The sequence below is a fragment of the Phyllobates terribilis genome, unplaced genomic scaffold (genome assembly GCF_046119375.1).
Source record: "Phyllobates terribilis strain yellow unplaced genomic scaffold, ASM4611937v1 Scaffold_13__5_contigs__length_258822181, whole genome shotgun sequence".
NCBI classification, from domain to species: domain Eukaryota; kingdom Metazoa; phylum Chordata; class Amphibia; order Anura; family Dendrobatidae; genus Phyllobates; species Phyllobates terribilis.
Genome location: NW_027362773.1, coordinates 129,687,597 through 129,699,512, shown reverse-complemented (window position 1 = coordinate 129,699,512; position 11,916 = coordinate 129,687,597). Strand labels below are relative to the sequence as shown.

The 11,916-nt window shown below is 50.7% G+C and overlaps 1 protein-coding gene across 1 annotated transcript; it reads left to right on the top strand.

Annotated features, from left to right (window-relative positions):
* Positions 1 to 217: 217 nt before the first annotated feature.
* LOC141173621 (uncharacterized protein F54H12.2-like) lies at positions 218 to 1,393 on the top strand. The gene has a single exon (XM_073657922.1). The coding sequence runs from the start codon at positions 218 to 220 to the stop codon at positions 1,391 to 1,393; it is 1,176 nt and encodes a 391-aa protein (XP_073514023.1).
* The last annotated feature ends 10,523 nt before the right edge of the window (positions 1,394 to 11,916 follow it).

Genomic DNA, 11,916 nt, shown 5'->3' with positions numbered 1-11,916 from the left:
ACATTGCTAAAGACGCTGTCACCACCGTCTCAACAGCCGTTATGAATAGAATAAATAACCCACCGCAGGATGGCTCTGGACTAGTTTATGTAGCTAAAAAGCAAAAGAAAAGAAAAAGACGCAATTCACAGATCCCAATGGTCACGAATAAAAGCGTTTCCAAGAGACGACCCCGTCAGAAAAGAGTAAGGCGCTCTGTGGAAGACATCTTCTAATCATGGCCTTCGTACACGACGGATCTGTAGAGTGCGCAAAATCTGAATTGGATATTTTTGACATCCCACCGACACAAACAAGTATTGAGAAATCTCTCTTTGTAGAGGTTCAGCCTATTGTGGCCCTGTCAGACAATGCACCTCTGGAATTCTACATATCGGGGAGCAGTGAATTTTATTTTGATCTCAATAACACCCTCCTTTATATAAACTGTCGCATCGTCAAGACCGATAATACGGCGATTCCCGAGGATGCTCGGGTGGCGCTTATAAACTACCCTATAGCAACGCTTTTTAATCAGGTCGATATCACTCTCGGGGGTCGCCTTATCTCGCAATCAGATAATCTCTACGGCTATAGAGCATACATCGAGACCATTTTAAACTATAGCTCATCTACACTGGCAACGCAATTTACTGTCGGATTGTTCTATAAAGACACTGCCGGCCACCATAATGATCGGAGCTTGGACGGCTCAAATGCCAGTTTTATCAAAAGAGCCAGGGCAACGGCCCACTCTAAACCGGTCGATCTATTGGGGCCTATTTTTGGAGATATATTTAATCAGCCGAAGCTTATATTGAATGGACTTGACCTTAAGGTCAAGTTATCAAGAAGTAAGGATGCTTTCTGTCTCATGTCTGCAGAGGCCGAACCGTTCAAGGTGCAAATCTTACAGGCCGCTCTCTACGTAAAGAGGGTGCAAGTCTCACCGGCTGTTCGTATAGGCCACAGCCAAGCACTACTAGCGGCAACAGCCAAATATGCACTTGATCGTGCTTGTTTAAAAGTTTATAGTATTCCAGCTGGTATGCGCGTAAGCAACCATGAAAATATCTTCCTCGGTCAGCTGCCTAAAACCGTTATATTAGGTTTTGTCGATAATGAAGCATTTAGCGGCACACTTAATAAAAACCCGTTGCCGTTCCATCATTATAATATGAACCATGCAGCGTTGTACCTGGAAGGGCAACAGATCCCTGCAAGGCCCTTTCAGCCTAATTTTAATGTCGATTTAGCAATCCGGGAGTATATGGCCCTTGCACACATATCTGGCAAGTACAAGTCTGATAGCGGCCTGTCAATAGACCGTGAAGAATTTATGGATGGGTTCACCTTGTTTGCGTTTGATTTATCACCTGATCAAAAACCGGGAGGTCATTTCTTGATCAGGTGAAGTACGTTTTGCCATACCAACACCCCACACGGTTAGCATGATCGTGTATTCGACCAGTACTGCCATCTTGGAAATAAACCATCGGCGAGAGATATTGTAAGATTTTAACTGATGATGGATACTCTAGAACTCACAGCCCTGTTGAAGTCTGACCGCTATACACAGCGCATATTTGCAGGTGTGCTGCCGTGTGACTTGCTGTCATCAGAGAGAGTAATCAAGAGACCCGCCGCCTTCATCATCAACATGGATCCCTCGGGGCGCCCTGGCCGACACTGGATATTGATAGTGCTCTGCAATGATAAAAAGGCCATATTTTTCAATAGCTATGGGTTGGAGCCAAATAATATTTTATTTCCCCGTGATTTTGTGACATTCTTGAATAGGAACTGTGCGACATATGCCTATCAAAATTCCCAGTTGCAAGATACATTTAGTAGTGTGTGCGGACATTTCTGTGCTTTTTTTCTGTATCATTTTGCCCAGGGCCTGACCTATACCAAGATATTGAGCTTCTTCAATGCGAATTTAAATCAAAATGGGGAGATAGTGAGCCGGTTTCTGAAGGATAATCTATGCCCTGCACATTCAACCGATCGAACAAGCTACCTTTATAAGCAACATTGTTTGGTCCTTTGTAATAACAGCTAAAATTATCATTATATTTACAGCTGCAATAATGAATTCTTTGATTGGAGACATAAATTAAGTTTATTTTCTAGTGGGTAAAAATATACTTTTTCAGTGTTAGGCTGTGTGCCCACGATGCGTTTTTAATGCGTTTCTGCAGCGTTTTTGCAGCTGCGGAAATGCATTAAAACGCATGGTAGAAGGGCAGCAATGTTCCCCAATGATAATCCGCATGTGCTGTGCACATGCTGCGGAAATTTCCGCTGCGGATCATCATTGCGGTAAAAAACGCAGCACTACCAATTATTTTGCGGAAGTGCTGCGTTTTCGCCGCCATTGACTTGCATTAGAACGCGCCAAATCCGCAAAACTGCATCTGTACTTGCGTAATTGGCGCGTTCTAATGTGCAGATGGTACCCGGGTGTAGAGCAGAGGAGAGTCTCATCCACACCCAGGTACCATTAAAAAATCTGTTAAAAAAGAATAAAATAAAAAATAAATGTATACTTACCTTCTGTCGGCCCGCGCTGCGCTCCTACTTGCTTCCCGGCACTTTGCAGTGGATTGAAGGACCTGCGCTGACGTCAGAGTCATGCGACGGGTCACGCAAGGCAGACGTCGGCAGATCTTTCAATCCACCGCTGCCGGCACCGAGCGAAGCAAGCCAGCGCGGGCCATCGGAGGGTAAGTATATATTTATTTTTAACCACTCTCTCGGGTCACACTATATAAATCCATGCCGTTTGCATGGATTTATATAGTGTGACCTAATTGTCACAAGCACTTTCCAATAGATGCTAATCGCTTGGAAAGCGCTTGTCAATCCGCATGCGGAAATGTCAGTGAATAACGCTCCATTTCCGCATGTCCCTGGCAGGAAAACGCATGTACAATCCGCATGTACAATCCGCATGCGTTTTTTTCTGCCAGGGAGATGCAGAAACGCTCAGGAAAAAATCCTGAGCATTTCTGCATCGTGGGCACATAGCCTTACTCTTAGTATGGCGGCATTTAGCTGACAATGCGATGTATAATTGCTTTTAGCTGACCACACTGCCACATCACTCTATCAGCTGCTAACACTAGACACTATCTGGGCGGACTGAGGCGCTGCTGGGTTAGTGGTCATGACGCGCCCTGGGCCTATGTGATGTAGCGTTGCGCACGCAGGGACTACCCGGAGCCGGATCTGATAGGGGTAGTAGTCTCGTGGCGGTGACCCGGTCCGTGCCCAGGGAGTCAGACTAAGTGGCGGTATATTAGCAGTAGATGTAGGACGACTACGCCACCCGTTGAATGCAGCTATGGAGCTGCCGCTGCAGGGCAGACCGCTGAGGCCGGTGGAAGGATGGTGCAGCGTGGATGGTATAACCCCCAACGGGAGGGGTATGGCCTCAGGGCAGCCGACGTGGATGATGGGGGTAGCAGGAATCACTCAGAGACGATGCGGTGTAGTTCAGGGTCTTTACTGGTGACAAAGATAGACCCTCCCGGAGTACTGGCTAGCGGTCGGGGCCTGGTCAGTCCTTGAGCTGATGGGATCCCCCTTGGCCAGGCGGAGTTGTAGGCCTCCCCAACTAATTGTACTCTTCTGGCTACCTTGCTAGAGGCGGGTAAAGGTAGCCCACGTCCCTGAGTGTACCGTGTGGTGCTCACCCGTATGGCCGGTGACTCGGGGCCTTCTAGTAGCTTCCGCTCCACGACGGCGGTGCTGGTCCCACTCTTGTGACCGAGCCTTCGGGTTTCTGGGCCAGAGAACCTGAAATCCCCTGCCGGTCGGTTTCTGCTGCTGGGTAGGAGTTAGTCCCCACAGCCTCGGACTCCGGGTCCGGTAAGAAATCTTCAATCAGGGCGAGCTCTACAGCTTCCAGCCCTGACCTCCTCTTAGCACGACTCCCACAGAGCTCCCGATCTTTCTTTCCTATTTCTGCTTCTCTTCTTCTCTCTACTCTTCTCACTAACCCTGCCTCAGCCCCAGGTTTATATAGGGGAAGTCCTTCCCCTCCCAGGACTGGGCAGGAGGTGTGGCATGCATAGGATTCCTGACCAAGAGACCTCCCACCTGCTCTCAGACATAACATTGCTGTTACTGTGGAAACCAGACCCCTGGGGTGCCACATTCCCCCCTAGTGAAATTTAGTACTCCGGGACTAAACATATTTTTAGAAAAACATAACCAATACAAACAGAAACGGTACAATAATAAATAAAAAAAACATATTAGAATGGTCACGGCGTGTCCGCAACCGGGTGCAGTTTTTGAAGAAAAGCAAGGTGTCCATTTCACCAAAACAGGGAGACGTAACCAGGTAGGGGTCTGTCCTGCCCCGAGTCCTTAACAGTCTTTAGTCCATTCCTAAGTTACGCTCCAACCAATTGTACAAGGATTCCCGGTAAATCCACCAAGGACTCCTAAAAATAACTAGAAACACATAATTATTTACAAGTAACAGACAGATGACCACAAATAAAACAATTTAAACACTTCAAATTCTCCAACGTGCGGGTAACTGGCCTTTAGTGGCCCTAGTGGACCTACGGAGCTGACTGTCTGGCCCTGAACTACAGGGTGTAGGAGCTGTCAAGGGTAAACTGGGCAGCTGTCTACAGGCTCTTTGGCTCACTAGGGGTATGGCAGGCTCACTATAAGCAGAGGGTTGATCCTCCTGATCTGCTTGTGTGGAGTCTTCTGCCTCCTGGACCGGCTGTTCTTCCAGCTCTACTGGTTGCTCCGTGAGTACTTGGGATGCTGGTTGGAGGAACGTGAGGACGGGTACCACAACTGCACCATTGACTTGAGTCTAGGACCGAGGGAAGTCTCCGAGCACAGTACTAACCACATCTTCCCTTTCCTCTACGGGTCGAGGGTCTTCTTGTTCCTCTTCAGGATTCCGTAGCTGTTCGGGACACCTCTTCAGGTGATCCCGGGATACAATGGTTGTGGTTTCCCCTCCGTCTTTACTGATGGTACAGACCTTCGGGTTGTCGTGGCTTGAGGGCAGTACGATGTACGGGTCCTTCTCCCACTGGTCGTCCAACTTGTGGAGCCGTCTTTTCCTCTTCAAGACCTGCTCTCCGGGTACCAAGGGAACAGCGGGAGCATACTGGTTGTAAGTTTTCTCTTGTCTTTCCCTAGCTAGACAGAGACTTCGCTCCACGCTCTCCTGTACTTTCCGGTACTGCTGCTGCCTCTCTGTGTCCCAGTCTGCTTCCGGTGAAGTGTCCTCGGGTGTCAGGACTCCCATCTCCAGGTCAACAGGTAGCTTACCGGGTCTTGCCCTCATTAGGTAAGCCGGGGTACAGTTGGTGGAACCTACAGGGATGTAGTTGTATAGGTCCACCAGGTCGGGCAGCTTCTCAGGCCACAGACTGCGTTCTTCCAGGGGCAATGTTTTTAGAAGATCTATCACCACCTGGTTCATTTTCTCACAAAGTCCATTAGTTTGCGGATGATAGGGTGTCGTCCTGATCTTCCGGCAGCCATACAGAGTACAGAACTCTTGGAAGACCTCCGCTTCAAAGGCAGGTCCCTGGTCCGTCAGCACCTGCTCTGGGTAGCCGTGTGGACGGCAGAAGTGCTGCTGGAAGGCTCTAGCTGCTGTTTGAGCCGTTAAGTCCTCGACGGGGACGACAGCCAAGAACCGGGAGTAGTGATCCACGATGGTTAATGCGTAGACGTAGCCACTTCTGCTTGGGGTCAGTTTTACATGATCCAAGGCGACCAGTTCCAACGGCTGCCGGGTGACGATGGACTGAAGGGGGGTCTTCTGGCTGGCACGGTCCTTCCTTCTTAGGTTGCATGGGCCACAGTCTCTGCACCACCTCTCGATGGCTCCTCTCATGCCTACACAATGGAACCGCCCGCGCAGCAGGAGCTCCAGCTTCTTCCATCCGAAGTGCCCAGCCCCGTCGTGGTATGCCTCCATCACCATAGCTGCGTCCCTTCTTGGCACCACTACTTGCCAGATCAGTTCATGCGTCCGGGAGTTAACCATTCTGCGGCACAACTTCCCCTTGTAAAGGAACAGTCGACTCTTCTCTGCCCACAGTTGCTTGGCCTCCTCCGGAGCGTCTGGGTCAAGGCGAGCTTCTGGCTGAGTCAGCATCTCCTTCACCAGCCGGACGGCAGGGTCACTGTCTTGCGTTTCCGCCCAGTTGTAGTGAGGTAAGGGGTTGAACGTAGCGGCTTGCTTACCCCTTACACGGTGGGAATACTGGATAGTCCCATGACGGTGGAACGCAGGGAGTTCGACCTCTTCCAAGTCTTCTGAATCCTCACCCTCGTCCGGTAGGTTTGGCATCCTGGACAGGGCGTCCGCGTTGGTATTGGAGCGTCCTGCCCGGTATTTGATTGTAAACTCATAGTTGGACAAGCGGGCCATCCATCTCTGCTCTAGGGCACCGAGTCTTGCAGTGTCCAGGTGTGTCAACGGGTTGTTATCCGTGTACACGGTGAACCGGGAAGAAGCGAGGTAGTGCTTAAAGCGTTCGGTGACTGCCCACACCACTGCCAGGAACTCTAGCTTAAATGAGCTGTAATTCTCAGGGTTTCTTTCGGTGGGTCGCAGTTTTCGGCTGGCGTAAGCAATTACCCGTTCTTTCCCCTGCTGGATCTGGGACAGTACGGCTCCTAGCCCGATGTTACTGGCGTCGGTGTAGAGGATAAAGGGCTGGCTATAATCAGGGTACGCCAGGATTTCATCCCCCGTGAGGGTCATCTTCAGCTGACGGAAGGACTCTTCTTCCAGCTTCTCCCATCTGAAGGGTGGCTTCTGGTTCTTGGCTTTCCTGGACTGGCCTATCAGGAGGTCCTGCATAGGGGCTGCCTTTTTGGTGAAACCGGGAATGAACCTTCGGTAGTAGCCTACCAACCCGAGGAACTGCCTCACTTCCTTTACGCTGGAGGGGCTTGGCCATTCCTTAATTGCGGTGATCTTATCAGGGTCGGGAGCCACTCCGTCCGCACTCACCACGTGTCCCAGGTACTGCACCTTTGGCTTCAGGAGGTGACACTTGGAGGGTTTCACCTTTAGGCCGTAGCTTGCCAGAGCTTCGAACACTTCCGCCAGGTGTTTCAGGTGGTCCTCATAAGTCTTGGAATATACGATGACATCGTCCAGGTACAACAAAACCGTCTCAAAGTTTCGGTGTCCCAGACAGCATTCCATCAATCGTTGGAAGGTTCCTGGTGCGTTACAGAGCCCGAACGGCATGCAGGTAAACTCACTAAGTCCCATCGGGGTGGTGAATGCAGTTTTCTCCCGGTCCGCCTCTGCTACAGGAACCTGCCAGTACCCGCTAGTGAGATCCATGGTAGAGAAGAAGTTAGCAGATTTTAAAGCAGCCAAAGACTCCTCTATCCTTGGTAAGGGGTACGCATCCTTGTGTGTGATACGGTTGATTTTCCGGTAATCTACACACATTCTCATGGTGTTGTCTTTCTTTTTGACCAAGACTAGTGGAGCTGCCCAGGGGCTACAGCTATCTCTGATTACCCCAGCCTCCTTCATGTCTCTAAGCATCCCCTTGGCATGTTGGTAGTGTGTAGGGGGTACGGGTCGATACCTCTCTTTTATGGTAGGATGGTCTCCCGTGGGGATGTGGTGTTCTACCCCCTTGACTCGCCCGAAGTCTAACGGGTGTTTACTAAACACTCTCTCATACTCTTGAACCACCCGATAGACTCCCTGTTTCTGGTGTGAGGGAGTGGAGACAGTACCCAAATGTAGTTGCTGACACCAATCCTCCATTTGTTGTTTAGAGCCGTTACCTTCCTCCGGAGAAGATGGAGGCAAGGGTTCTACGGACTGTATGGAATTCTGATTGATAGTATACAATTTGGCTAGCGTGGCATACCGGGGCAGGTACACTTCCCTCTTCCCGATATTTATTATGCGAACGGGCACCCTCCCATGGCGTACATTGACCACCCCCCGTGCTGTCAAAATGGTGGGCCTACTGTCTGAGTAAACTGGTTCTACCATTGCCTGGTAATCTCTACCCCTCAGACAAATAGCCGCCCGGCACCAAATCATCATTTCACTTTTTGGGGGCATGGCAATAGGAAAAGGGTCACACATTCTCACGCTACCAATCTCACCGCCGGAGAGTTCCACCTGTTGCCGTCGCATCAGTGCCCGGATCTCTTTTTGGAGCACTCGCTGCTGGCCGGAGCTGGCGTTCTTGGCAACCTGCTGTAAAATAAAAATCACCTCTGCAAGACAATTTTCAATTACATTAGTTCCTAGAGTTATCTTAGGGTGACTCTCGCGCTTGTCAATGTCCACAATGATCAGTCCCTGGGCTGCCAGCTCGACTCTACCGATTTTAATGGTCACCTCTTTAAATCCGATCTGTGGCACGGGCTGACCATTGCTGGCGATGATACTCAAGTCGTCGTCAGGGTAGCGGGTTATATCCGAGTCATTCCAGTACTGCTTGAAGAGCACGTACGGGATGGTGGTGACCTGTGACCCAGTGTCCAGTAGGGCACTCATAGGAATGCCATCCAGTACCACAGGCAAGACTGGACGTCCTCCCACATATATGTCACGCCAGTTTGATGGGCCTGATGATCTTTTTCCTAGGGGTTGGCCCTCTACCCTAGGTTGTGCCAGTTTAAAGGACAGTACCTTGCCATATGTCCGGGTTGATTGCAGCGGCGGCAGATAGGTTGTCCGTCCTCGTTGTATCGGTCGCTGGGTCTTCCTCTGGCCGGTGGGGTCCTCCTTGGTCGGCGCCACGGGATGTCCTCCGGTCCGGATGCCAGCTGGATCTTCCCTGGAGTAGAAACCTGTAAAGACTGCACAGTTCGGGTTAGCGCAGCAACGCTTTTAGCTAGCTCTTGGACCTGATGGTGCAGGTCGGAAGCCGGGTCATTGTTCAAAGCCTGCGCATCAGCTCACACAGGCCCTGCCGACAAGGGCGCCGCCTCCTGGTGGTAAGTGGTAGTGGGGCGTCTGTGGGTCACAACGCCACCTGGTGCCGGTTCTCGGAGCACCCGGATGGCTCTGTCCTTGAACTGTGCAAATCCCAGATGAGGGTCCTGTAAGGCCATTGCCCGCAACTGGGTTCGGTGGGCATTGCAATATAAACCCTCTATAAATTGTTCAGTCAACAGCCGGTCCTCGTCTCCCACGCCGTCAGGGTCAGTCTGCTTAATGGCTCTCAGGGCCTCTTGTAGGTTTAATGCATAGTCCCTTATACTCTCTTGTGCTCGCTGCTTGCACCCGTAGAATCTAAGCTTGATCTCGGCTGAGGTGCGGGTATCAAAGGTGTCCTTCAGCCGGGTTAGTATCCCTGCGACAGTCCTCCCCCCAGGTGGCCAGGACTTTACCTCCCTTTGGGCTGCCCCAGTTAATTGGGCCACCAGGATGCTCACTTTTTGCTCTTCTGTGAGGGGGTACACCTGGAAGAGGCTATCCAGCTTTTCTCTAAAGTCATGCAGAGTATGTGACTCCCCTGAGTACTGGGGTAGCCAGGCCGCTCCCGGGATATAGGGCATGGTGAAAGGCATGACTGCAGCAGCGGTGGCGCTGGCGGGGGTTGAGGCAGTGAAGCTCTCCTCCGTATCCGACATCTTCCTCCCCCCTAGTGGACCGTGGCCTACCTTGCGATGATCCTCTTCCGTAGGCCGTGGCTCCGCAGTGGATCGTCAGGGTTGAGGACCTTCCGCCGCGCTCCTGTGACGTCAGCGTCTGCTGGGCTCCTTCCAGGACCTTACGCGACGTCTGGACGTGAGGCGGAGCTTCAGTTCTCGCGCGCTTTCGGAGTCCACGCCCCTCTTCTTCCCGCGTGGCGTCTTCAAGATGGCGTCCAACGGCGGGAAAACTCCACGGATGGCGGGAAGAAGGCAAAAGATGGCGCCGGATGGCGGGAATCTTCACGGATGGCGGGAAGAAGGCTGAAGATGGCGCCGGATGGCGGGAATCTTCACCACTGGTAAGTTTGAACAGTCTTTTTCAGGCACGCAGTACCCGGTGGTTGCGGGCACGAAATCCTGCCGACTACGCCAAAAGTTGACGCGCCCTGGGCCTATATGATGTAGCGTTGCGCACGCAGGGACTACCCGGAGCCGGATCTGATAGGGGTAGTAGTCTCGTGGCGGTGACCCGGTCCGTGCCCAGGGAGTCAGACTAAGTGGCGGTATATTAGCAGTAGATGTAGGACGACTACGCCACCCGTTGAATGCAGCTATGGAGCTGCCGCTGCAGGGCAGACCGCTGAGGCCGGTGGAAGGATGGTGCAGCGTGGATGGTATAACCCCCAACGGGAGGGGTATGGCCTCAGGGCAGCCGACGTGGATGATGGGGGTAGCAGGAATCACTCAGAGACAATGCGGTGTAGTTCAGGGTCTTTACTGGTGACAAAGATAGACCCTCCCGGAGTACTGGCTAGCGGTCGGGGCCTGGTCAGTCCTTGAGCTGATGGGATCCCCCTTGGCCAGGCGGAGTTGTAGGCCTCCCCAACTAATTGTACTCTTCTGGCTACCTTGCTAGAGGCGGGTAAAGGTAGCCCACGTCCCTGAGTGTACCGTGTGGTGCTCACCCGTATGGCCGGTGACTCGGGGCCTTCTAGTAGCTTCCGCTCCACGACGGCGGTGCTGGTCCCACTCTTGTGACCGAGCCTTCGGGTTTCTGGGCCAGAGAACCTGAAATCCCCTGCCGGTCGGTTTCTGCTGCTGGGTAGGAGTTAGTCCCCACAGCCTCGGACTCCGGGTCCGGTAAGAAATCTTCAATCAGGGCGAGCTCTACAGCTTCCAGCCCTGACCTCCTCTTAACACGACTCCCACAGAGCTCCTGATCTTTCTTTCCTATTTCTGCTTCTCTTCTTCTCTCTACTCTTCTCACTAACCCTGCCTCAGCCCCAGGTTTATATAGGGGAAGTCCTTCCCCTCCCAGGACTGGGCAGGAGGTGTGGCATGCATAGGATTCCTGACCAAGAGACCTCCCACCTGCTCTCAGACATAACATTGCTGTTACTGTGGAAACCAGACCCCTGGGGTGCCACAGTCACTTTATCTGGTAGCCAGGGGCAGGTAGCTGATAATCGCTCTAAAACAGTCTCTGGTCGTGCTGAAAATTATGCTGACCCTGCTTCATCCTAAATGTGTAGAGGTCAGCGGTCTGAGACACACTTGTAAAATGCCAATACTACTATATATTATGAAATGTTATTATGAACACTTGCTACCTCATGTTATTGTAATGCCTTATATCCAGCTGTAATTTGACTGAAATGTGATGTGTCTGATACATTCTATTTTCTTAATAAAATCATTAAAACTTATAAAGCGTCTTTCATTTTTTCACAAACTGTATAAAGTGAATACTTTTAATACTTGGGAGTAGTTATAAGTCGGCCATATATATAATATGCCCGGCCAATTTCATTTGAATGTAAAATTGGAGAATCACACTGACATATAATATTGCGAATCATATCAAATTTGATAGTATCATACATAATATTCCACTATCAAATCAAATTTATTGTGCAGTACAACAACAGGTTAATAATAATCGGGCAATTAATTGATAGTAACTAGTGTTGAGCGATACCTTCCGATATCGAGAAATATCGGATCGCATTGGATCGGACCAATACCCAAAAAATATCGGATATCGCCGATTCCGATACCGGAAACCAATGCAAGTCAATGGGATACAAATATCGGAATAAAAATAAACCCTTTCTTTCCTTATAGGTTAATTCTACATGAAGGAAAACAAATAAGAATAATGTAGAATGTATTACATGAAAAGCAGGCAATTCAGCAAGCGGCATACACCGGTACCCGACAATTTAGAACAGAAAGAATAGAGCATCACACATAGATTAGATAGATAGAAACATGTCAGTCACATATATATGAAGTACAGTGACAGTGTTG

Coding starts and splice junctions, on each gene's coding strand:
- LOC141173621 (XM_073657922.1), top strand. CDS start 218: ATGGCCTTCGTACACGACGGATCTGTAGAGTGCGCAAAATCTGAATTG.